This window comes from Dasypus novemcinctus, chromosome 3, assembly GCF_030445035.2.
Source record: "Dasypus novemcinctus isolate mDasNov1 chromosome 3, mDasNov1.1.hap2, whole genome shotgun sequence".
Taxonomy (NCBI): Eukaryota; Metazoa; Chordata; class Mammalia; order Cingulata; family Dasypodidae; genus Dasypus; species Dasypus novemcinctus.
Genome location: NC_080675.1, coordinates 123861773 through 123889088, shown reverse-complemented (window position 1 = coordinate 123889088; position 27316 = coordinate 123861773). Strand labels below are relative to the sequence as shown.

The 27316-nt window shown below is 47.1% G+C and overlaps 1 protein-coding gene across 1 annotated transcript in view; it reads right to left on the bottom strand.

The window, feature by feature from the left end:
- TNFAIP8L3 (TNF alpha induced protein 8 like 3) overlaps positions 1-11149 on the bottom strand; it is a 54058-nt gene extending 42909 nt beyond the window's left edge. The window contains exon 1 of the mRNA XM_058290175.2: positions 10895-11149. Coding sequence (XP_058146158.2) covers positions 10895-10946 — 52 coding nt within the window. The 5' untranslated portion in view covers positions 10947-11149. The remainder of the gene's footprint in view (positions 1-10894) is intronic.
- Between the last annotated feature and the right edge of the window lie 16167 nt (positions 11150-27316).

Here is a 27316-nt window from a genome sequence, read left to right as displayed (position 1 = left end):
GTCTAGAGCTGTAGGGTGCCTAAGAGTTACCTCCTGAGATCCTCCATGTTGCTCAAATGTGGCCACCCTCTAAGCCAAACTCAGCATGTAAATGCATTACCTTCCCCCCAGCATGGGACATGACTCCTGGGGAGAAGCCTCCCTGGCACCAAGGGATTACTACCAACCATACTACCTGGTGAAGCAACTAGAAAGAGACCTTGAATAAAAGGGTCAACTCAGACCAGCAGAATATCTCAGCCTACGTGTTGGATCAAGTGTTAAAAACTGCTTTTACCTGGAAAAGGGGGAAATGGCAGACAAATGAGTTGATATGGTTAAGAATCTTCCAAAAAGAGTCGGGAGGTCATCAGAGGGGTTGCACTTAATGCACACCTCAGCAGGACCCCAGAAAAAGCCAAAGTAGTTACAACCCTAGGTACTGGTTTTCCTGAAGGCTAAGGAAATCCACAGGGTATATGGTCATGGCAGATGGATTTGGAGTCCTGTGCCATGGCAGAGGGCCCTACTTTGGAATTTGTGCTCCTGAGTGTGATAGAGCTAGACTCAGATGTGACTTTTCTACACATGCCTCTTCTGTCACTTTTACTGAACATGTGATTGACACTAGGATGGTGCATACTCAGGAGACTTGAATCTCTGGACTGCCCATGTGCCAGCTGGGCCCTGAGCCTCAGCAGAGTGGCAACTGCTACTCTCTGGTTCATTGGTCTTACCCAGGTCAGCTAACAGGGAGGTGAAGATGGTCAACCACAACACCAGGGAATCAAGAGTGCCTACAACTGCAAGCAGAGGAATTGTATCCATCATCTGTTGTGGAATCTAAGCCCCCTCTTGATCTAGAGGTGGAGAGGCCATCACCATACCAGGGTCCACAAAATGAAGGAATAAAATATGGACTAGAGTAGACTTACTGATATTCTACTATAAAACTATTGTGACCAGTAATAAAAGAAATTTTACCATCGAGGTGAAGAAAGTGACCACAGTAGTTGCTGAGGGCAGGCAGAGGGAAGTAGAGATGTGATGTGGGGGCATTTTTGGGATATTGAGTTGTTCTAAATGATATTTCAGGATCAGATGCCAGACTTTATATATCCTGCCAAAACCCACTGGATGTACTGGGGGAGAGTGTGAACTATAGGGTAAACTATTATCTGTGTAGTGCAGCAGTGCCCCAAAATGTGTTCACTGAGTATGACGAGTGTGCCACAGTGATGGGGGAGGTTGTTGGTGTGGGAGGAGTGGGGTGGGGATGGGGGGTATACGGGAAACTCAAATTTTTTAATGTAACTTTTTTTTTTGTGATGTATATATCTTCAAAAAAAAATACAATTTACAAAAATGATGAGGTGGGAGTGGGGAGTGGGTTATATGGGAACCTCTTATTTTTTTTTTTTATGTTTTTTAATGTAACGTTCCTTGTGATCTATTAACTTTAATTTAAAAAAATAACCTAGAGGGGAAAAAAACCCAAAACTCTTATTACATAGGTTTTTGGGGAAGAAGAGAGGAGCCAGAGGATCTGGCCTCTAGTTCTGGTTCTGACACTGCCTGGCAGTGTAGCCAGATGTTTTTAGTGTCCCCAGGTAAACATTTCAGGGAGGGAGTATGGGGTGAAACTCTTGCTCTCTTATAAAATCCCCAAATAAACCTCTTGCTTCTCTTCAGGATTGCTTTTGGACTATACTCTTTCCTTTGGAAAAGGACATCCTTTCTTAGGGCTCAACTTAATTTTCTTCCTTGTGCTGTTTTCACCTGTTCTACAATGAGCTTGCGTTCCTATGATCAGAAAAAATGTTACTAAAAAGCAGTAACTAACACAGGGCTAACCCAAACTCAAGTTGGCTAGCTCTGAATTTCAAATCCTCTTCACTACATGGCAGTCTCTCTTTTAATTTTCTCTCCCCCTTGAATCCAACTCCTGTGGATTCTACATGTGAAATGATGCTAAATGTTGGAGTGGGGACAAAAGGGCTTAAGGTAGGGAGGGGTTCTTAGCCTTTTTTGTTCCACAGACCCCTCTGCCAGTCATGTGAAAGCCACGGACCCCTTACTAAGTCCACACAAAACTGTGTATTATTTAATAAATATATCACACCCACACCAACCAGAAGAATGTGGTTTTTTTGTATTTCAATTCAAGCTCACAGACTTCTTGTTAAGAACCCCTGGCTTCAGGACACTCTGGAAAAGGGGAAGTTTGTCTTTGGCACTGCTCTTACCTCTGCTGTTCAATCCCTCCTCTTGGCATTTGCCGCACTCACCGCCCAACAGGTCCCCGTGACCCTGGACCCTGGAGATGCCCGTGGCCGTGGGGGCCTTCCAGGGCGTCCTCTCCCCACCCTCCCTCCCAAACCACTGAGCCCCGGCCCTCTGTTCTATGGCCTGTGCCAGGTGACCCATGCCCGCGTGTTAGTGGGCTAGTGCTGGTAATGTTTACAGCTTAAAACAGAGCCTTCTTGGGAAACGGACGTGGCTCAACTGCTGGAGTGTCCGTCTACCATATGGAAGGTCGAGAGTTCAATCCCCAGGGCTCCTGACCCCTGTGGTGAGCTGGCCCATGCAGTTCTGCTGTGCACAAGGAGAGTCACCCTGCGTGAAAAAAGCACAGCCTGCCCAGGAGTGGCACCGCACACACGGAGAGCTGACACAGAACAAAAGAGAAACGCCGTTCCTCAGTGCTGCCGGATAACGCAAGCGGATGCGGAAGAACACACAGTGAATGGACACAGAGAGCAGACAATAGGGGGAGGGGGAAGGAAAGGGGAAATAAATAAAATAAATCCTTAAAAAATAAAACAGGGCCTTCTGGAGATAAAATGCCCTAATCTTGCCGAGGGAGCCCACAGTCAGGGTTCTAGGCACTGGGGCAGCTGCGTGGGGGATGCAAAGCCATCTGGTGACAACCACCAACCTGATACATAGGCCACCTGATACAAAGGCAGACTTTGGAGCTAGACTGGCTTCAGACCCACCGACAAGGCACATGACCCTGAGCAAGTTTGTTACTGTCTCTGTGCCTCAGCTTCCTGGTATATAAAATGGGCTATTTATAGCACTGAGCCCAGAAGGCAGTGATAAAGTCAATTCAGTCCTTAATACATGGCAAGAGCTTAGTAAGTAGTAGCCATTATCATCATTATTTACATCCAGTACCTGCCCTCTGAGACTGGTCTCTAGTTAGACAAGGACTATCCTCAGAGTTTCTTATCCTGTTTAATATTTGCTACAACTTTTCTTTTGTTTTTGGAGGTACTGCGGATTGAACCCAGGATCCTGTACATGAGAAACGGGTGCTCAACTATTGAGCTACATCTGTTCTCCAATGAGTTGGTTTTTTCATTTGTTTGTTTTTAGGAGGTACTGGGGATCCAGCCTGGGACCTCACACATGGGAAGCAGGGGCTCAACCACTTGAGCTACATCAGTTCCCTGAAACTTCTTAAACTCTATCTTCTCTCACGCTGTAGCCCCCCAATCCCAATCTTTTCTCTCTAACTTCCCATCTTATCCAAAGGGGACTCATTCAGTAAGGTGGTAGGAAAGAGCTGCTGCAGTGGTCTGCCCCAGAGACGGCCCCGGCGCCTCCCTGTCATCCACTATATCCAGATATCTGTTTACTTCCCAGCATAACCCACAGGTACCAAATCTGGAATGTGGGACATGTGTGCTCACAGCAATAGCCCTTTACAGAATTCCCTCCCTCACATGAAACTGGATGCCTCTACTATAAAAATAGAAACTGGGAGTCTCCATAACGCTATTTATCATGAAAAAGCTTCCTTTCAGGGGCTAGAACAGTTTCCCAGAAAGCATATTTTACTTTTGAAAAAAGAACCTAGAAGCCAGTGGCTGCCCCTGTGGGTTTTTAAGAATTTAAAACGGTATTTGGACAAAGTGACTCCTTTTTTTCCCAGGAACTGAGTTACAAAATACTGGTTTCTATTAGGGTGTGTCTAGCACTTTATGTGCCGCCAAGCCTTCCATTTTTATAGTCTGTACACTAGTAGATTTTCCATGAACGGGCTCAAATCTATTCCCAGGCGATGATGTTTAGGAAACCAAATATGAATGTGAAGATTGTTCTAAACCAGCTTTAGAATGTGTGTCATGCAGTTGTCTAAAAAGAGCATTTCTGACATATTTTTTATATATATATATATATATATTTTTTTTTTTTTTCCCTCAAGCAGCCTTAATAAAAGGGTATTCATTCTCTTTATATGCTTCTGGGATTGGGTTGTTCCAGAAAAATAATTTTTAAATCTTTTTCCTCTATCTTTTTCATCCCTATATGTGTACAGAACACAGCCCAAACACCCGCCTACACAGGCATGTTACATAAAGAACTGGAGGCCAGGGACTGAAGCACAAAACAAAACTATTTATATAGTGTCTTTATAGAAATTTACATGTGAATTCAAATAGGAGCCAATGGTAATTCTAGAGAAAAATGAATCAGTTAGGGAAACGTGCCCATGGAAAGTGTGACTATAATTTAGTTTTGCTGACAAATGAAAAAGCAGGTGCCATTTTTTTTTTTTTGCAAAGAAAAAAATAACAGAAATAGAACTATATATGTACCCGCTCACACACACTCTTTTTCCATCTCCAGAAACATACACATTGGCTACAACCACCACCATAACATCTGATTTTACGTTTTGAGCACAACAACCCTCTTCTCCCATCCATCCCCAGAAGGGCTCCAGTTCAGCCAGGCCAGGTTCTTAGTCTCCCAGCTCACCACCTTCTCTGCTTTTCCTTGGCTCGTTCATCTCCCCTCACCCAAATCCTTCACCCCTTCAGGGCTCACCTCCATCAAATCTTCCCTCCAGGACTCCAGAGTACAAGGATTTCCCCACACTCCAAATCCTATACTATTTTTGGCTGGCACCACTCAATCTTAGACTGTTTTGGGTGGCTGCAAACCTCCTGAGGGCAGGACCACATCTAATTCCATTTCTGCATACCACCATGGAATCCACTGGCAGTGTGAACACAAAACAGATGATCAACCACTATCTATGAGATTATGGGCACAGAACTATGAAGTCTACACAAAATGGCTAATTTAATCTAGCAATCTAAACTATCCTAAAGAGGTCTGGATAAAATTCACAGCTCAACAATGACCCCCTTGAACAGTGCTGGAAGATGGGGCTCCAGTCCCTAAAGAAGCATCCGTGAAGAATTCTGGAAGTCACCTGTAGTGGATGCTGTGATGTACTGCCCAGATTCCCTTCCATAAATAAAGGACTCATTCCAGCAGAGGCTGGGAGTGCTGCCAGCAGACGCCCTCAGCTGAAGGGAATGGCCTCACCCAAGGTCACACCCCCTTCCTGGGGATGGCCTGCATCCACTGCTGACCCTGGCCCCCGCGTCCCAACTCAGAGCAGTTGTGAAGGTGCATTCCTGCTTCAGACCTCCCTGTGGGGTTGGTTGAGGCTGATGTCGAGTCTGTGTTGTAGCTCAGCTTCTCCTTCTGTCAGTCTGGCTGCTTTCCCTTCCCTTCCACAGGTGTTGGTCCCAAGAGCAGTTCCAAATAAACCTTCTGCATGCTAATCTCCAGCTCAGAGTCTACTTCCTGGGAAACGACCTATAATACCATCCATCCATCCATCCATCCATCCATCCATCCCTCCATCCATCCATCTATCCAACTACTTACCACTGTGTTTAAGGCACATGGGTGGGGGGAGATGATACAAATGAAGAAGACCCTTAGGGAGCTAGCAGTTGAGTACAGGTGATGAGACATGCACAAGGATAACCATAATACCCAGAAGAAAGGGGCTGATGTCCAGGGAAATCATGTAAACAGATAAGCGGCTGAGGGTATAATCCCAGACCAAGGGGGCTCAGAAGTCTTCAGACCTGGGCTTAGGCTGTGGCTTTCGGCATGTGTCATCTCCCTCTGCTGGATTTCAAGTCCTGGAGCACAGGATAGATGGTACCCTTATCTCCCTTTGCTTTCTCCCACAATTCCTAACACAGAACCCCAGAAAGCACAAGAAATCTTAAAATTATGCTCTGATTTATAAAACAAATGAACAAAACACTGAAGGAAAGCTTTGGCGGTTCTGCTTTACAGGACAGGGTTTTGGCTGCAAGTCTGACCTTTTAGTGCAAAGTTCTCAGGGGGCGCCTCAAGATGTTCATGCATTTATTAAGTCCATAAAATCTTGGGAAGCTGGAGAAGCACAGGACAAGGTTCTTACCCTCAAAGCAGCTACATCTCATTGTCTGGATGAAGCAAAGAGACAGGAAAAGTTCAAACAGGAACAAAACATGGGAATATAACTAATAGCTAAATGGTACATAACCCCCAGGTGGCCTCTGGCCTCACTGGGCCAGTTCATCAGTGTGTCAGGGCACAAAGGTTACTGAACAGCCACCATGTGTCCGGTGCTACGTCCATAACAACGAAGATCCACAAACCCACAACCCTAACGATCCCCCAAACAATGCACTGCCAGGAAGGAGGGGAAAAGAGGTTTTAGAAAAAAAAAAATCACTGCTCAGTATCCGAAGGAAAGAGAGAGATGGGGTACCAGGGGCATTTATGTGTATATGAGCTTTTCTCCTGCATTTGCCAGCCTCTGGGGTATTTGCACTCAGCTATTCTGCCCTCATCCCAACTCGACACGCCACTGGATCCTTCCACTCTTCCTCTCCTTTTGCTGCGTTTGTACAATCTGTCACCAACTTCTGCTGTTTGTTTCCCTGAAATGCCACTTAAATCCTTCCTCTTCTGCCTTGTCTTAATGCTAACACCCCCTCCCGATGTGGCCACAACCTGGTAGCTGAGGCCCCACGCCTGAGCAATGCTTGCCCTTCATCTCTGCCAGACTTGACTTCTGAAAAGCCAGCTTTCATCATCATGACTCTGCTCAATCATCAACCATCGGGACCAAGTTTTTAAGATCGTCTTATAATTTGCCCTTCCTCCACTTACTCATTTTATTTCCCACTACTCCCCAGTAGCTACTTCCACTCCAGTCGCCTCCCTACTTATCTGTGCCTTTGTTAAGCTGTGTCTGACTCCCAGAATGCCTCTCTTATTCCTGGCCACTTATCAACTCTTACCCACGCCTTGTCACTCTGTTCACGTGGGCCAAACTTAAGAACCAGGAGAGGGGATGGACAGGAAGGGCTGAGTTAGAGCCTGTGATTTTCCCAGTTCCTTTTTCTTTTGAGGTTCCCCTGTCACATCCTAGTTTCATCACATGCAAATGCTCATCCACACCACCTACCCAGCCACAAGCACACCCATGACTGCCCCCACCATCCAGTCGTGGGTGGAAGGAGCTCATCTTCCCTCAGCTAGGTAGAATGTCTTGGTTCTCTGAGCCAGAAAGAGAAAAAGCTGATATCTCTAATGTTTACTCTCATGAAATACTCTCCATCACCGCCGAGTTAACACACTCAGCTCTAGGATTTCTGAGAGATCGGTGGTGGGTTTGCCAAAGAACAGGCTGCCAAGTTGGGTCTCTGGAATGAATCCAGTCTTTCATAAACCCTGCCTCCTTCCTAATCATAGAAAGAACCATAACATGACAGAAAGGCAGAGCAGGGCTGCAGGCAGCAGAATGACACACAAGCATCATCCTGGGCTTCCTGAAAAACAGATGATGCAGTTGCAGGGACATCTCACCGTCCCTGTCCCGGCCCCCCCCCCCCCGCCCCCCGGTGTTCCCCTTGGCTGCAGGGTGTTGCTGGATGAAAGACCTGCAAGCATACAGTGGGGGAGATCTTGGGAAAAGTGTCCCGAGGAGAGTAAAGTGAAAAGTGAGTGGACAGCAGAGATTTTCTCACTCTTTTGCCAGTTTGTGACTGGGAAGGTGACTGTGATGAGCCAAAATGGAAAGGAGGATGGTGAGTATCTCCTGTGTCTCCTACCACCCGAAGAGAAACACCTCACCAGTGTGAGGGGTGGATGCCCCCTCTTCTTCCATTTGAAGTGGTATGCCAGAGGGGACCCCTCCCATCTCCAGGTTAGCCAGTGGGTTGGGGAAAGGGCTCTCTGCTTTTCACAGCTTTTCCTAGAACTGGAGGTGGAGGTGGGGAAAGCAGCAGGCTTGACGGTTCCCATTTTCATGTCTTGATCTGGAAGATGGATGTGGGTGAGAAGAGGCAACTTAAAAAAACAACAACCCTAAACACACACACACCTATAGGCAGGTGCACATGCATATTGTACACTCACCAGAGAAAGAACGAGAAAGTGAACAGGAGAGAATCAAAACAAATCTTAGGCAATCATATTCATGTGCAAAAAATGACAACACTAATTATTTTACACATACCTAGTGATTTATATTTTCCAAAGTTCTGAGGTACTTTATTTAGCAGTATTCTTATAATAATCCAATCAGGTGATACTCAAAATAACAGCTAGCATGGTTAGTATTTATCAGGAACACTTGCATGTTATTTTATTTAATACTTACAGCCCCTTGTGATACTATTGTAAACCCTTCCCCTTTCACAGATGGGGAAACTGAGGTTTGGAGAGGTTAAGTAGCTTGCCTAACAGGTGGAGAGTAAAACCTAGGACTGTCTGATACCGGGGTCCAGGCTTTTAATCTTATAAGGTTCTTGTTAAGGCAGGGCTTTTTCACAATTTGGGGAAGGAAAGGGTGCTGGTGGTGGGGGGGGGAGCAGCTTTATATTTCAACTCTCTATGAAGGAAGAACACACAGATATACATGGAAATACTCCAAGAGGTTCCACCTACCCTGTTGTCTTTCTCAGTTACAAACCCTCCACCTACTTGGTTTGCATAGGTACAGGTTCACAAGTGAGTGCCAAGTATTCCAAAAGGACAAAGGTCAGTCCCAACAGATAACATCTGTCATTCAACCTGCCTCTGAAGTTGCTACAAGGGGTTCCACTGGACAGAATGCAGCCATAAGCGAGGGGATAAATTAGCATCCTATTAGGCTTTGTCACGAAGAATACTTTAAGGATCTGCAAATGAGTGAGACTGAATGCCATTTAGCAGAATGGCTTGTGACATTAGAATAAATGTTCAACTTGTGAGATTCAAGCACAGGAAGAACGAGAAAACAACTGTAGAAAACAGCGTGGCGCGCACATATGGTGACAGCTCGCAGGAACTGGCTGCCCTATTCCTCGTCTGACCCACCTGACTTGAGGTGATAACCTGTGCTGTTGGCTGGGCAGAAGCGTTCTGACACAATCTGACATGAACACCAGCATGGTGGCTGGAATCGGGTGTCAGGGCACTTCAGAGCTCTTTCCCAACCCTCTCACCTAGGTACAAACTATTCTGGAGTTTCTCTCCTTCCCCAGCTCCCTTCTCTACTCCTCTTTTGCTAGGCATCCTTACCCCTTCTCTTCAACAAGAAGTAGGAGAGCTGGCGGCAGAGGGAGCAGAAGAGAGTAAAGCATCCGTGTCAATGTCACTGCCCTCTTGAGCTTTGAAAAAATACTTAGATACACATGAAACACTCAGTGGAACTTTTGAATGATGAAGAGGAGACCCACAAGCCACCTGTGAAAGGAAATCTGTGTGCTTTATAGTCACGGAAAAAATCGTGCAAAGGGCTCACGTTTATGAATTATACCCACACATACCTAGGCAAAGCAGGAATCCTTGCATGCAGGCATCTTGGTGAGACCACCTTTCCTTTCGCCAGCCCTTCCCCCCTTCCCACCCACCCAAAGGTGTTGAGCACAGCGCCTGTGAGGAGTACGATGTAACGAAAAGGAAGTCACTCTGACCTGGCACTCCTGGCTGTGAGGCTTAACCTATCAGAGTCTCCGTAAAATGGAGATAACCATCTTCCTGGGTGCCGGTGAGGATTAAAGGGAGTAAGAGATGCAGGGCTCTTGGCACAACGCCTGGCACTGTCCGGCCGGGCTCCTGAGCCTGCCTTTCCTCACACTACCGCCCCGGCCGGAGTTGCCTCCTGTCACTTGTCCTTCAACCTCAGGCCTCCGAGCTGACGTTGAGAAGTGGGGAACTAATCTGGGGCTTTGGGTCTGTACCAGGAGAGTCCCAACCCCGCCGGCCACCGGTCTGCCTTCTGGGTTCCTCCGGCGCGGGGAGCCGTGGGCACCTGGGGAGGGCAGCCGGTGCCAGGTGCGTGCGCGGTGGGCGGTTCGTCGACCCAAGGCTGTGGGTGGTTTCCTCCTGTTGCTCAGTATCAGGGAGAGGCGTGGGAGGAGAAACATTTTTTCCCCTAGGTAAGCATCCCATTGCTTCTGTAACTATCGATTGCGAAAAGCCGATGGGGCTTCTTAAAGGCGAAGCCCCGCTCACGCGCGCCCCCGCCTCTGAGTTCTGGGACGTCCTCCGCCCGCTGCCGGGCAAGGATGGGCGAGCGCGTCTACACTGGCTCGCCTAGAAACCTAGTGAAGCTCAGCCGCCAGATTCCGTTTAAGTCCTGCCGTCCACCACCCGGACCTTTCCTTCCCGGAGTCCCCCGACACGCCCTCGGACGAGGTTACCCGCTCCGCAGCGTGGCCCCGGCGCCCCGGGTACCAGGACCCGGCCCGCGCTCGGAAAGTTATTTCAAAAGGTAAATGTGTTGCAACCCTCGCTGCAGCCAACTACGGGACGCGTATTTGCCGAGCGCGGCCCCACCCCCACCCAGCCGCGACGGCCCAGCCCCGGCAGGAGTCCCGCAGCGCGGACAGCCACCGCCAACCCACCTCCTCTCGCCCCACGCGCCCAAGTGCACTGGGGGGAAAGCCCCAAAGCAAACTCACAGCAAGCGCCGGTCCGGGCCTGGAAGGGCTCGGGCTGCTGGGGATCGGCCTCCCTCCTGGCAGCTCGAAGAAATACTCGCGGTTTCCTGCCCCGGCTTCCCCTCCTCCCCGGCCCCAGCCCTCCCAGCCCCGCGGCCGCGGCCCCCCGGTACCTGCGGCGCCTACGGGCTCGCCGTCGCTCTGCTCGCCCGAGTCCGAATCCATGCTGTGGGCTGCCGGCCGGGTGACCTCAGCCGCCCGCCAGTGCGCCGGGCGTTCGGACCGGCGTCCCGGCTCGGGCTGCCGCCCTGCACTCGGAGCGCGAAAGCAGGGCGGCGGGAGCTGGGCGGTGCGCCGTGGCCTCGGCCAGGGGGCGGCTCCGCAGAGGCGAGCGCCGCCCGCCGCCCGCCGTCCGCGCCCGGCTCCCCGCGCCCGCCGGCGGGTGCCTGCGCTCGAGGCAAGCGCGGGGCGGAGGGAGTGGGGAGGAGGGCGGAGAGGCGCGTGCCGGGAGGAGGGGGAACGCCGCGCGCTCCGCGGGCTCCGGGCGGCGATTAAATACCCCAGGGGCGGCGCCGCTCCCCGCTCCCGGCCCCCAGCGCCCACAGCCCTGAACTTGCTGCGCGCCGCATGGCTGTGCGGGTGGGAGAGGCAGTGCCCCTTCCCTTGGGTGTGGCCAAGTTTGGAGGCTTCTTAGATGAAAAAGCACCTCTACGCACCAAGGAAAAGGAGAGGTTCCGATTGGGAAGTTCTGGGGCTACTCGGGTTCGAATTCCACTCCTCAATTCGGGGACCTCGTGCGAGTGACTCAACCTCTCTGTTTCCTCATCTGGAAAATGGGGATAATAATAGTGCCCCCTTGAAGGAATGCTGTGGGGGAGTAAATAAATAAGGCATGCGAGGGATTTTTCTAAAGAGGAATTAAACGACACACAGCAGGTAATGCTAACTCTGGTTGCTGGCATTAGTCGTCGCCCAGCGTGGGCGGGACGGGTTGGGGAAGCAGCGGTTGAGCTGGTTCCTAGAGCTGGGTGAGTCGGAGCCATTGCCTCCAAGGCTGGACCCGCCATGTCAGCCAAGGAGCCGTGCCACTTCGTGCAGCCGATCCCAGGGCAAGAATCGATTTTAAAATCCTTTTCTTTGTCTGGTGGGGTTTAAACACAGGGCCCTAAACTTCCTCAGCGACCGTCCCCCAACTTTCTAAAAAAAATTGCAAATTTATTAAGAAACTGGACTGGGGCATGCACGAAGCAGCAAGGGCTCAGGAGATCCTTTGTTATTATTATGAATTCTTAACTATCCGTGCAATTCTTCCCGAGTTATCGGCCCCAATATTTACATGATTCAGGCTGGCTTCTCTGCATAAAAGGTGTACTCAGAGAAAGCAAGCTAACCGTATTGGTTGTCCCAAGCAAAACAAAATCAGTGCCACATACTGGGTTTCCTGTATGCACTCATTTTATCTGTACTGTAAGAATTTGGGTTGGACCATTTGAAAATGCTTTTTGGAGGTTAAAAAAAGTGGTTGAAAGTTGGCAATTTCATAGAGTTCAACTTAAATTATTACCCCCATTTTACAGATGAGGAAGCTGAGCCTTAGAGAGGGGAGGTAACTTTTCTGTGGTCTCTTACCCAGGATGTGGATGAGCTGGGCTTGAAATCTGATGTTCAGCTCTGCTCCTAACTGCATGATCATGTCACAGGTGAATTTTGGCTTCCTGCCTATCTGGGGACCGCCTTCGTTAGTGAAGGAGTGGGCTTCATCAAGTGATAATACTTTGTGATCTCAGAGAAAGTTTTCTGGATGGCCAAACTCATGGATTTTGTGATAGAGTCGGGTAGATTTCCAGGGTGTGGCCAAGAGTGACACACTTGGTGTGTTGTGATCTTGGGCAAGTGGGTTAACCTCCCTCTGTTTCCTTGTGTGTTGGCATCTCCTTTATTGGTTGATTGTAAGGAGTAAATGAAACAAGTGTAGAAGCTATTACCAATGCCTGGCACATAATGTTCAAAAATCTTAGCCATTTTCATGGACAGAGCATTAGTTCTTATATTTAATGGATCACATTTATGACGTCAAATATTTTTAAATTACATTTTTAAATGGAAAGAAAAAGGAAATGGCAAAATTTGGATAAAAGTTGATAATCAAAATCAAATAACTGGATTAATTTTTAAAAGTTTGCTGTAATAGCTTTGCATGCAGTCTTAATAATTTCACAGGGCAGTGCATGTTGGATTGAGAAGGCATTCAGCTTCCTCTGAAGCCCGTGCCTGATATTCAACAACAGGAAATGTGAAACTTTCTCTATCCCCTCAGACCTCCTTTCCTGGCATTTGGTGGAAGCTTTTTTGGTTTTGTTTGGTTGTTGTTTTTTAATGGACAGGCAGTCTGGGTTGAAGGGTGAGGGAGACAGCTATGTATGGCAGTGATAAAGGAAAACAGGGAAGCCCACTTACTGGAACTTGAGCAACAAAGGACCAAGATAGCACTTTGATAACACATGTTGTCCATCAGTCATTGAATCTTGACCAGTATCTATGACATTCTGGCCCAGAGATAAATGCTTAGGAGCAGGGAGGGAGGAGCTGGCCAAAGTGCCCTTGAAAAGTCTAGGAAACAAGTCTTCATATGAACAACATGTATTAATTTATCTGTCCCTATACTTGGTTATAGTATTAGTATATTTCTGCAAAAGGAGACAGACATAAAACGAATGAAAAATTGAATGTGGAATTAAACAATGGAGAAGAGAGAGCCAAACTAAATAAGGTCTCCATTCCAATTTCCTATGATCTGCAATCTGTTGTCATGGGACAGTAAGACAAAGGGAAATGACTGCTGGCACGCGTGTATGTTTAATGAGGAACACTTGAGAAACATACCTTATCTGTTCTCCCAGTATGGAAAAATCTGTGTAAGAGGAGAAAATTCTTAATCCAGGGTCCCACTACCATCATCTTCATGCAAACGGTGAAATTTGAGGGAGCAAATCTCCTTTACAAGTCAGTCCTAGCATGTTTCTTTAAAAAAAAAAAAAAAAAAACTCTCAGAAAAGAGAAAAGGGGAAAGGGTTTCTGTAGTTCCTCTGTATATTTTTAGAAGAATGGCATCACTCTGCAGACTTGAATCTGGAGTCTGAGGGTTATAAACCACCTTCCTCAGTATTTCCACTACATCTTTTCAGCCTGGCTGCTCTTCAGACATATGAATGTCTAACTCTTATTGGTCATTTCTTAACGTCAGCAAGTGAAATTGTTGACTTTTTAAGGAAATTGCCTGTCTGGTGGGAAAAGCATATCTATTTGGAAGGTGTCAAGAAACAGATAATAAAGTAGATCCATTTCTGCTAACACAATAATACTTCTTTATCCGAGCCAGCGCTATGACTCATCTGCCCTGTCTCCTCTTGTGGGATGGAAAGGGAGCTGTCTGCAAACCTTTGGAGGGAGGGAAGTTCCTTTTACGTGCTAGGGCTGCTGCTTGGCTTCAGAAACCCACAGGCACTGGAGTCACCATTTTTTCTGGACTGAAGTGAGATGAGAGGTTGGCCAGGACAGTCCCCATTTTTAAAAACTTGTCTTAAGAAAGCTTCTGGATAGTCCCATGTTGGCCTCCATGGGGCTGTAGGCAACTGGAGATTAGGGTCCCAGCTGGCCACAGATCCATCCACTAGAACAAGGCCATGGGAGACAGCCTTGAAAGAAGGGCCCTTTCCTATTTTTTTTTGTGGCTAGCCAAATAAGCTTTATTGATTTTTCCCCCCTTATATAAAATACAATGCATGCCACTGTAGAGAACTTGGAAAATACATATAAGCAAAAAAGAACACATTTTAAAAATCCATTCCTAATTCCACCACTTGCAATCAATGATAACATATCTTTTGAAAATATCCCTCTTTGTATAGCAGCCTGTTTTTGTAGGTAGAGAGGGGGCTGAGTTCATTCTTACACTGGTCAAGCATCAGTTGAACCCGGAGGGGATTCAGATAGAATGAGGAAAGGATAGAAAGTTTCCCTCTACACTTTCTTTGTAGTCCACATGTCTTCAGAACAGCCCGATCTAAGGCCAGGCACTGCGGGGGAGGCAGAGGGTAGATGAAGTTGGCATCTTGGACATCAGGCTGTTCTCCCATGTCTTTAGCTTCTGCCCTCACGAGCTGCCCACGGAATAGCTTTCTGAGTAGCTAAGGCCATTATAATGTCTCTAAAAGCACTGATTCGGAGGTAGAGGGAAATTGAGAAAGAGGGAGAGGAAGGAGAGGGGAAGAGTGAAGAAAAGACTATAGGTCCAACCTCTGCTGCCCCCTGGCCCAGCTTCCAAGGCTTGTTGGTAAGTGCCTGAAGCAGTTGCACCAAGATCACCCATTCATCCCACTGGAGACTTCCTGTTGGCCTCTGGTTCTCGTCCCACTGGAGGCATTTTCTTTGGGGGCTGCAGAATGTGGCTCTATGGGTTGGAACTGTTCTTACTAAGACCTTTGCACTCTTACGGGGGCACCTGGTGACTGTTTCACTTGTGCCCAGGGCCTTCCCATCTTCCTGGCTCCTCACAGCAGCTCTGTAGCATGGGAAAAGTCGATATTATTTCCACTGTGGAGAAGATGGAGTCAAGACCCAGGACACATAAGTAATGACTAGAGTCCTTACAGTTATCAGGAGGATAGGTGAGGTAGGTTAAATTATGTATTCCAATGGAGACATGTTTGTAATTTTTTTTTTTAAAGATTTATTTTTTATTTATTTCTCTCCCCTTCCCTCCCCCCACCCCTTTTGTCTGCTCTCTGTGTCCATTCACTGTGTGCTCTTCTGTGTCCGCTTGTGTTCTTGTCGGGTGGCACTGGGAATCTGTGTCTCTTTTTGTTACGTCATCTTGCTGCGCCAGCTCTCTGTCTGTGCGGTGCCATTCCTGGGCAGACTGCGCTTTTTTTGCATGGGGCATCTCTCCTTACAGCCCCTCCTTGCACGTGGGGCTCCCCTATGTGGGGGACCCCCCTGCGTGGCATGGCATTCCTTGCATGCGGCAGCACTACACATGGGCCGGTTTACCACACAGTCCAGGAGGCCCTGGGTACCAAACTCCTATATGGTAGGAGGATGCCTTTCAGTTGAGCCACAGCCACTTCCCATGTTTGTAACCTTAATTCATGTCCCTGTAGGTTTGAACCCATTTTCAATAGGATCTCTTGAAGATGTTGTTTTTAGTTAAGGTGTGGCCCAACTGAAGCAGGATGGGCGGTAATCTGGATTCCTGAAGTCTTCTAAAGTGAAGAAACCAGAAACCAGAGTCAGAAGAAGCCATAAGGAGGGGTTGGAAGCCAGAGGTCAATGGAACCCTAAATTGAAAGGAGAGGACATCACCAGTGATATGAGGCAGGGCTACAAGCCATGGAACCCCAAGGACAGGGGCAGCCAGCACCTGAATGATAGAGACTTTGGGGAAAAGCATCACCTTGCTGTTGCTTCAGTTTTGGACTTCTCCTAACATCAAACCATGAGCCAATAAAGTTCTGTTGTTGAAGCCAACTTCATGTATGATATTTGTCACAGCAGCCTGGCAAAGGCTGGATGTGGGCAGTGTTGTCCCATTATTCAAAAGGAAGAAAGGAATGGATTCCAGGCATATTAGATTGGTGAGATTTTTGTTGCTCTGTAGTAAAAGTCTGGAACAGACAGTTTTATAAACATTTAAAGAAGAAAACAGCCATTAACAGCAGCTAAAAGGGCTCATTAAGATCATGCCCTGCTAAAATAGTCATACTAATGTTTTAAAACCAGGGTTATCAGGGTTATTCAACTTCAGTGTAAAAAGTGTTAATTGAGTACCCTCTCTGCTCCAGGCTAAGTGAAGGAAACCACCTGCCACAGATACAATATGTTGTGATTTATTTTTGATGAAGTGTTGCATAGTTTCCTTGCTGTGAGGTAGTTCAGAAGCTGGTTGAACAATAGTCTACAGTGAACCTTGATTCATGCCTCTGAGTTAATTTGAGGGAGGTCTCTAGTGGAGTGACACAGGCTCTTGTCCTTGGCTCTGACCTATTCTACTTTGAAAAAATCAGTAATATAGAGGAAGAATTAGATGATCGTGTTTATCAAATGTGTAGATGATCCTTCTAGGACAGATCAGGGAAGACTTGGCACCTTATGGAAAAGATTTGTGAGTCTTGGTTGTCTGTAAGTTCAAAATGAGTCATCAGTGGGATAGCAGCTGCACTGCTTCAAGAAGGACAGGAATAGGCCTTCTGAATTTGAGTTGGCCACCCCACACCTGGGTATTTTGGACATTTTAAGAAGAACACCAGGGAGTTCCCCAAGGAGGGGAACCAGGATCATGAGGGAAGTGGAAATCATTTGTCTGAGGAAGTTCAAGCATCAGCTGGGGAAGGAAAGAACCCAGGCATGACTGGATGAATATCCTCCAATCTGTAAGGGCCTAGAGTCTAGCCTGGGTAGAAGTTGTAGGAAGGTAGAATTTGAGTCTTGTGCCAGTCCTGAGCTGCTTGTCCTCAGACACGTTCCTTGCCCTCACCCTGCACAGTGGGGAGGAGGGGCTGAGCCCACAGGCTGCATTTGCCAGGCTTCTCTGCCAGCTGGTTTCTAGCTGGATCTGGCCAATGAGGGGCACAGGCAGAAGACTGAAGGGCAGGGGAGGGAATAAGTCAGGGTATTCTTCCAGATCCTCTTCACCTCAGATCTCAGGCACCTCTGGCAGTGGCTGCCTCTCCTCTGTGGTGCCAGCTGCTACTAGATGGACACACTGTGGTCCCAGTTTTCACTAGGGGACCCCAGCCCCTGAGCTCTGGTAGCAGGGTCCTTCCTTTGGCCCTCCGGCCCAGGGTGGTACTGGCTTTCTGCTGTAATTGCTAATATGTTGCGACGTAGCCCTCACTGTCCCGTGTTTGGCTTCTCAGCTCTTCTACCACCTGAGTGTCCAGTTCCTGGCATTACATTTCCTCTTATTTTCTTAGTTGGACCCTAATTGATAGAGACACACAGGAAGAAGAATGAGTTTTCTAGTGACTAGAGCCAGATGACCATGGGCAAGGGTGTTGTGGGAGGCCGGAGTCGGTGACCTTCAGGATTCCTTTTAGTGTAGGTTTATTATCCTCCTCTGGCAGGTGAGCAAGTTGAGGCACAGGGGAAATGACATGCCCGAGTTAGGGCTGGAACTCAAGTCTCCTCACCCCGACACCAGCACTCTGTCTTGTTCGTTTGTTTTTTTTTTAAAGATTTATTATTTATTTATTTCTCCCCATCCCTCCCCCCGCCCCCCCCCCCAGTTGTCTGCTCTCTGTGTCCATTCGCTGTGTGTTCTTCTGTGACCGCTTCTATCCTTATCAGCAGCACTGGGAATCTGTGTCTCTTTTTGTTGTGTCATCTTGTTGTGTCAGCTCTCTGTGTGTGTGGCGCCATTCCTGGGCAGGCTACACTTCCTTTCACGCTGGGTGGCTCTCCTTACAGGGTGCACTCCTTGCGCGTGGGGCTTCCCTACGCAGGGGACATCCCTGCTGTGGCAGGGGACTCCTTGCGCACATCAGCACTACGCATGGGCCAGCTCCACATGGGTCAAGGAGGCCTGGGGTTTGAACTGCGGACCTCCCATGTGGTAGGCGGACGCCCTAACCACTGGGCCAACTCCGCTTCCCCACTCTCTCTTGTGAGGTTGGTGCTCTCCTCCTGCATTTATCTTTAGTAACCATCCACCCATGGTTGATGTTAATCACTCTTCTTCTCTATGAGAGGAAAATTTGAGTCTGCTAAATTCGTTTTTTTCTTTTAATTCTCTTTTAATGATATGACAAACCAGCTCAACAATGCCTATGTGCTACTGACTTTACAGAACAAATACTGCTCACCAGGTGTTGTGTGAGACATCTTTTTCCATCCCTTCAAGCTCTGTCTACTTAGAAGACCTAATTACAGGAGGAGCAGGTGTATCTCAGTGGTTGAGTGTGTGCTTCACATGTACGAGATGCTGGGTTCAATCCCTGGTACCTCCTAAAAAATATCTAAATACATGTTCCAACCTGGAAGGTTCCATAAGTCTCTGATTTCATAAGTTCTATGTTGAATTAAAGGTTGTGGAAGGAAGAGGGAACTTTAAGGTCAGTCTAACCCCTTCACATTAGATAGGGGGAAAAAGTGCAAAAAGATGGAAGGGCTTGTCCAAAGTTAGGGACAGAACTGGAACTAGAACCCAGGTCTCTGTTCTAGTTGAGGACATTCCAGCATCCTGCCATACTTCTTTACAGGCCTTCTACTCTCCTTCACTACACCCAGTTTTCCATCTCCTTCCACTTCTAGCTCCCAAATCAATCTGTAATACTGATCTTTCTCTTCTTTTCAGTTCCTCTTTGCCACTATTCTCAGGGCCCATCTCTACCTGGAACGGAAGTCATCAAAAGCTGGACTTTACCAACCTGACTTTAAAATTTCTTCATCAGTGATTTCCATCCCTCCCTTCACTTCCCTTCTCTGTATTCTCCAACTTTCCATTCCATTCTTCTCTTTAGCCAATATTTTCTTTTCCACCAGTCTTCCCTTGGCAGTGTCCTTTAATTAATCCTTCTACCTGTCTGCTAGCTGAAGCCATCTAGACTTATAAGGGAGGAGTCTTACAAGCACTGGATCTGTCCCTGGTTGTCATAACCTTTAATCATTCTCTGAGGAAGGACACAAGCTAATGATATCCCTTAGCAGGACATCTAGGCCTATCTCTATTGCTTCCTTGATCTCTCAATGCTGGATCTGAACATCCTAACACCTCAAACACTATGGCAGAGATGGGAAATCCTTCCAAGGCCAGGAATATCAAATTTATTTTAGTTCATATCATTAACACATATCATCTGATGGAAGGTTTCAGTATCTCAATGATTTTCTCCTTTGACTCTCAATATCAGTCTTTGCCTGTTTTCAAATCTCTCCAAATTTGTGTTATCTAAACATTCATGAGCAGTTAGATTTATTAAAGTTCTTTCAGGGTATGATCATTACAATAAAATATTTGAGTCACGGTGACCTTGTTCAAATGAACTACTCTACCCTTCCCCCAAGAACAGACACGTTGATGCCATATTTCCAGTCAGCTTAATTATGTTCTTTTATCCTTCCAAATTCTGTTACTTACAATGTGGATTTTATCTCAGTCACACAATTGTCAAGACTCCAAGAACTTGGTTCACCCTTCACATTTCTGTAGCTCATACTTAATTTCTCTTGATGACATTGATAAGTACAAGGACCCAATACTGGACACCTGCCTTCTTTCAGTGTAGGTGATATTGCTGTAAGAGGTAATAGAAATGGGAGTTGCTGGGAGGAAAAAGGGAAGCCTCAGAAACCAGGAGTCATTGTCTCATCATGCTCTCTCTCCTATGTATAGAAACGGAGCATGGGGTCAGTGCAATGCCATTTCAGCTCCAAATACATCTTTCCAAGGTCTCCGTTATCGCCAAGGGTGCCATTAGCCTCCCAGTTCCCCAAGCTTTTAATTCAAATTAATCCCTTATTTTCATCATACTTCCACTTTGACATCCAAAGGCCCATCAAATCCTAATGCTATTTCTTCCACAAGTCTCTTGATTTTACCCTTTCCTTTCCATATCCACAGCTTCCCTCCTCCAAGCTCTTTATTCCTGTCTTGATTGTTGCAACACCTTCTTGGCTCGTCTCCCTTTGTCCAGCCTTGTCCAAATCTGGCTACGCCCATGCCAGAGCTTAAGTTCTCTAGATCATTATTCATTTTTGTCTGAGATCCTGTCTTTTTACTCTCATGTTCTCCTTCCCACCCACAGGCGAACCCCAAATGCATATCAAAACAGACATCCGGAGTCTAAGCAGTGATGGATTTGGCACAGGCCAACCCTGTCCTGCATCCATGCATTCAGTCTCTCTCTGCTCCCTACCTTGCACCCGCACTTGATTTCTCTGGTGTCCTGTTTGCTTTGGCCCCATCCCTGGTGCGTGGGCTCCTTGCCCCACCACTCCCCAGTTTAAGGCCTGTGCCTTCTCTGCTGGTAGCCAGATGCTGGGCTGCAGGTTTTGACTCCCTGGCTTGGCCTCCAGCCCTTCTCCTCTGAATTATCCTCACGGGAACTTTGACCAGCATGTCCCAGCATTCCTGGAACCTACATCTTCTTGGCTTTGCCTCTGGCCAATCAAGTGTTGGGTAATTTCTGCCACATTGGAGTGATGACACCTGGATTTTTGTCCTGGCTTTTCATAAATTTGATATGTGGTCTTAAATAAGTCAGGAGCTGCCTGTCCCACCCTCTTCTGGGAATCTTCAGCTTGTCATCTCAGTTGCCTTGAACATGTCCTCCTTCCCTTCTGATGCCCGAGACTGTCCTGGCCAAGCCCCAGAAGATGAGGGAGGGGATTAGTCTGATTTGTCCATAGCCTGGCATCCCATGTATGCGGGGCTCCTGCATGTATACTCACCCCCAGTTTCCCTTTGACTGTGCTCCACAGAGTGTGTAAGCCAGTGTACTTGGGTGTTGCCTCGTTTTCCCCATTTGCACCCATATTTCCTTTTGGCACAGGAGCCCCAACCTGAATACTGACTCTTTCTGAGCTTTGACCATTTTTCATTAGTAGAGGTAACAGGAAGAAGTCAATTTTCATCTCCAGGGGAATTTGCCTAACACAGCCTGCTGTTTAATTGACTCTTACGTTACTTCAAAAATTAATTTCTTTGAGTGAGAGAACTTTTTTTTAAAACTGCCGGTTGTCTTATAGCGCCTTTTAAGAATGGAAAGGAAAGGCCTCTAGGCTATCAGAAAAGGTATCTTTTACTTTAAGGAGACTCCCTTAGGTTCTCACTCATAGTCTATGTTTCTCCGTCACCAAAAAATTCTGTCAAGTGTGAAAACACAAGGGAGGATAGAAGGGGCTGCGCCAAACAGGCACGAGCCACTGTCCATGCCCTGCCCCCTTTCTCTCTGAACTCACTGCACATTCTGCAGGTTTTGGGGAGTGCCAAGGGTTAACGGGAGCAGCCCTCAGTGAATGATGGACAGGATCTGTGGCTAAATGCTGCGTTCCTGCCCCTTGTGTGGGGCAGGTCTGCACCGTCTTGTGGAGGTCCCAGTGGGACGGAGACCCCCGGCCCACGGTGTTAACTTGTGCTTTAATATGCCGGAAATGGCCTCCTTCCCTTCCCTGCCTCATTCCCTAGCCCCCCAACAGGTGCTTCCTGGAATTCCCTCCGGAGAGACAACTTGCACTCAAAGCCGTTCCTGGGGAACCTATCCTAAGACATGCCACAAGAATGAGGAATTGAGGAATGATGGAAGGAGAGAAACCAGAATACTGGAAAAGCAGAGACCAGAACTCAGGGCCCAGGGTCGCTTAGCAGGGTGTGGCATAATTACGGTTCATACTGATGGCCCTAGCAGTGGTCTGGGTATAGCGTGTACCATTTAAGAGGGCTAGGAAATTAGTAACATATTTTAGAAAGGTTTCTACCTGAAAGAGTGGCAATAGGTTGCAATACTTAAAGGAATAATTCCTTGGCTATCTGGGAACTTGAGTGTTCTGAATGCCTCTTTCCCCGATAGTAAAGATTTAGTGGATTTTCAGTTAAACGAAAATCATTGCCTTCACGCTTCAAAGCTCCTGGATCCAGCATTTTGGTTCTTTAAGATTTATACCATCATGTTTTCCAGTCTTTGATTTCATCCCTTCCCGTCCCATGTTTGTATAATGGAGTTCCTTTTTAAAGTTTGCCTTCCCACGGAAGCCCCTTTTCTCACCTTGGCCGTTTCAGTGGCCCTTCCTGTGCTCTATTATCTCATCCATGGGGCGTGGGGACCAGCTCTGAATTGAGCATTCCAAGTGCCAATGCACTGAAATTTGTGCTTCTGTTTTGTTTCCAATCCAAATTGATTATTTTTTCAGTTTTTATCCAGATGTTTGATATCATGTAAACACAGCTTGAAAGTGTTCCTGAATTGCTTACAGATGTACACCAGTGAAACCCTTCCCAAATTACATATAATGATGCTCTGGGGCTATTTATATCTGGGTCACAGTCTCTGGCTTGAGTTTTAGCTATAAGACGAAGTTGGAAAGAAAGTGGAAAATTCGTGTGTGGGGGTGATTTGCCTACTTGATACTCAGATGTGTTCAGGGATTGATGCCACTTTTCACTGAATGCCTGCATGCCCGTAACCATCTCGATGCGGATTCTCTTGATCCATTTGGTTTATGGTCACTGTGACTCTCAAACCTCCGTATACCCATTTGGACCAAGCCAAGACTCCTCACATGGTCTTTGGCACCTGTCAAAGCCCCTTAGGTCTGTTCTAAAGTTTGGTTAAAAGATATGATATTTATTGGTGATTGCCTAAAGGATGTTGTGGCAGACTGCATTTTCCAAAGGTGGCTGCAAAAGTACCTCCCATCCCACATACTTATCTACAATGTGACTTGGACTCGCCTTTTATCTAGAAGGAGAGTCTGTGTCCCTTCCCCTTGAATCTGGGTGAGTCTGTGACTTATTTGAAGCCAAATGAATGAGGTGAAAGGGACTCTGCATAACTTCGGAGACTAGAGTCAGAAGAGGCCATGTAGCATGTAGCTTCTGCCTGGCTCATGGGGACACTGACTTTTGGAGCTCTGAGTCATCATATAAGAATTTTGACTGCCCTGAGGCTTCCATGCAGCAAGGAATACCTGACCACAGGGTCAGGTAAGAGCTCTCCACAGCCCCAGCTATGGTGCTCCTAGCTTTGGAGTCACCCCAGGTCAGGCCTCAGATGTCATGGAACAGAGAGAAGCCATCCCTGCTGTACCCTGTGTGAATTCCTGGCCCACAAAATGGGGGTGGGAGGTTGGGGGGGGGGGGAGTATACACGAACCTCTTATATTTTTTAGTGTAACATTTTTTTGTGTGATGTATATATCTTCAAAAAAATTACAATATACAAAAATTAAAAAAATAAATGAAAATAAAATAATAAATAAAATGCTTGTTTTAAGTTACTACGTTTTGGGGTTGTTATGCAGCAATAGTAACTGGAATGGCTGTACATTTTATTGATTCCTCTTGTGAATAAAAACCCACCCCTGAAACAAGTAAGACCAGAAGAAACCCACCATGCTTGGATCTTTTACTGAGCAGCCTTCAGGTGTAGTGCCCTGGTTTGTACCGATGGGCAGGAAACAAGGCAACTATTTTGTAGGGATATTGTTGAGGATGGGACAGAGTCCACTTAGACCTTAGTACAGGAAAAAATGTGTTTCCTCGAAGCAACTGGCATCTTGCAAACACTGTGCATCTTGTCACTGCTCAGCTTTCCTCCTTTGCTTTGGCTTCTAGGAAGTTCAGGACCAACTAGTACCAACTAACCTTATCTCCTTGTAACCTGTTGTATTTATTTTTGTAAGTCCTCTCAAATTATTTTTGGAACAAGGTGAGTATAAATGAATTAATGAAGACATGAATTCCTTTCCAACCACTCTAGCATTTGAAAGTATTACTAAACGGAAGTAGTGCCAATATGTAATTTTATTAGAACTAAAAACCAAACACCTGCACATTCTCTAAAACAAAAATACAAGCAGCTAACGGGAGAGGTCTAGACCAAAGTCAAGAGAAGTAATAATCACTCTTAGGTTAATATATCCTTTAGTATACAAAACAGTGAGGCACTTATGCAGGAAGAGTAATATTGAGCAAGTATTACTATCTTCCAGGTATTTTCAAGGTCCTTGATGTACACAATTTTATTTAATCTCATTTGATCCTGATAAAACAGCTTCATGGGTATACAGTAATGTCATTTTTTGCAAATGAAGAAGCTGAGGCTCAGAATGGTTAATAAACTTGTGCAGGGGTCACACAGCTACGTGGCAGAGTTGAGATTCAAACCCCATTCACTTTCCAGTTTTGGTGGGTGTTGATGCCAACTTTGAGGCTCACTTAAGTTAAAATACTTCCCCAAGCTTAGATCAAATCCTGTCCATGTGAGCGCTGTGCAGATGAAAACCTTCCACAGGGATGTGGTTTTGTTATAACTCATCAGGGCTGAGGAGAGATTCAGTGCCCTGGGGTGCAGCAAGCAGGCAAGGCTGGGGCCACAGGAGAGGGAACAGTGACGTGCCCGCAGGAGATGGCCCCTTACACAATCCTGCTTTCTGAGCTCACAGTTCCAGAATCTGGTCAGGGCTGTTTTGTTTTCTTTCCCCCTTTGCATATTATCAGCACCATGCCCCACCGTCCTCTACAAAATACCATGTTCTTTAAGTAGGCTCCCAGGAAAACCGCTCGGCTGTTGGCCACGGCTGTGGGGGAGGTTTCCGTCACACTCACCAGTGCCTGTGCAAGGCGTTTGACATTTCGCCCCACATATGGATGGGAAGTAGAGAAATGTGTTCTGGTACTGAAATAATTCATCTCAATGGATTCAGTCATGAACAGATGGGGCAAGCATCAGTTCCATGGGCTTTTGGGTGGGGCTGTGACATACTTGCATTTCATGTCATGGACTGTTCACTCCAATGATACCCTGCTTGCTGTGTCCTCTACCAGGCAGTGATTTCAAGCACCAGAGAGAAGAAACCCCAACATGTGGGCAAGAGCTCCATCCAAACTCTAACTGCAAGCCGTCATTTGTCTATGTCATACCACTAGACTCTGATTTAAACTCTCAAATTTCCCTGATGACTTGCCTGCTTAAATGAATTTTTGGTTACTATTAGTCTTATAAGTGGGCACAAAGGGATATGATTTGAGATGAGCCAAACAGCTCAACACCTCCCTGGTTGGCTATGGTTCCTGAAGTTCTACCATGTGTAATTCATGCCACTGAATCAAAAGTAATTTTTTATTATACAGGAGTCCCCCAGTAAAAATATCCCTGGGAGGATACTGGAAGCAGGTACATAGGAGCCATGTGAGCTGTTGCTTTCTCTAACCTCAGCAATCACCCTTCCCCCACCCCAACCTGGCCACCAGCACCTAGTATATATTAACCTTATAAGATGCTGGTTCTGTCCTAGCTGGCTCTGGAGCAATTCAGAAAGTTAGTGTCCTTTACCTACCAGAAGGGAGGGTTTGGCAGTTCATTCATTCATTCAATAAATATTTATCAAGCACCACTGTGTCAGGTGTCAGGAATATGATTAGGCCCCTCGGATACAGGAATGAGCAAAGTGTCTGCCTCATGGAGCTAAAGACAATAACAAATTCACCAGTAAATGTGTAATGGGTCTGATGGTGGTCAGGGCTGTGAAGAAAAACAAAGCAGGGTGAGGGGGCTGGAGAGTGGGAGGGATGGGGAAGATGTGTGCGATATTTTATACAGGGTGGGCAGGGAAGTGGTCCGGGTTAAGGTGACAATTGGCAGAGTTGTAAACTGTGGGTGAGCCCGCTCCATGGGTGGAGCTTCCCAGGCAGAGGGTGCAGCCAGCACAAAGGGTCTGAGCAACAGGTGTGTTTGAGGAGCAGCAAGGAGGCCTGGGCAGCTGGGTGGGGACAGGGAGGGGATGGTGGGTGAGAAGTCTGGGAGGTGGAGTGGATAGCACATGTTATTTCTCCACTCCCCAACCCAAGTGCCTGGAAGACTTGGAATAAACCCTGACAGATAAGCACCTTCCAAGCTGGACTCTCTCTCCCAGAGGGAAAGGGGGCTCCATCCAGAGCCCCAGTATACCTAGACGAGACTCTGGAAATCCCCGGCCAATTTCCTCAGAACTGTAACTCCGGCGCTCTGCTCTGCATCAGCAAGGACCTTCCCTACTACAGGCTCCTGCCCTGGGACCCTCCCTTTGTACCAGAGGTGACCCAAAAGGCTTCACTTAGCCCCACCCAGCCCCACCCCAGGTGGGAGCAAATTACCTGGCAGGTTAGTTCTCCTGACGCCAGCCCTGCCCCATCCCAGCTTCCGTACCGCACACCTCTGTTGCCCCATTCCCTCAGCCATCCTCTCACCCCATGCCTGAAGTTTGACTGGTTTGGTTTGTACATGGAGCTGCTGGAGGGGAAAGGAACTGGTTTGGCCAGGACCCACCCTGGTTAAGCCTCTCCTCTCTTTAAGAAATTGATTGAGCATTTGGTTTGTGCTGGGCACTCTGCTTTACATATGTCAAGATTTCATTTAATCTTCCCAACTTCCCAATGAGCTAGGCATCACCAATTATCATGCCCATTTTATAGATGAGGAAGTGGAGACTCTGAAAGGTTGTCATCTGCCCAAGGTCATACAACGGGTAAGTTGTGAAATTTTATTTGAAACCCAAATTTCCCCAAAACCTGTGCTTTGAACCTCTGGATGGGTCACAAGGCCACTCCCAGAAAAAGTTAACAGTTAGATGTATGTAGAAAGATGTTCTGGACTGAGGATTGTCACAGAAGGTTCAGTGGTTCCAGGCATGTGGTTCCAGGAAAGAGTTGATCTGTGCATCCTGCCTCATGGTTCACCCACCAGGAATGGAGGTCCCAGGAACTCTCCCACCATCCTCCACCCGTGATGGCTCCACGAAGCCAGCATCCAAACCGGTGCTGCTCCCTGGCCTGGAGTTCCCAGATTCCAAAGAGAAAAAAGCCTGCATTTGTAGTATTTCCCCAAAGTATACATGCTTTTTTC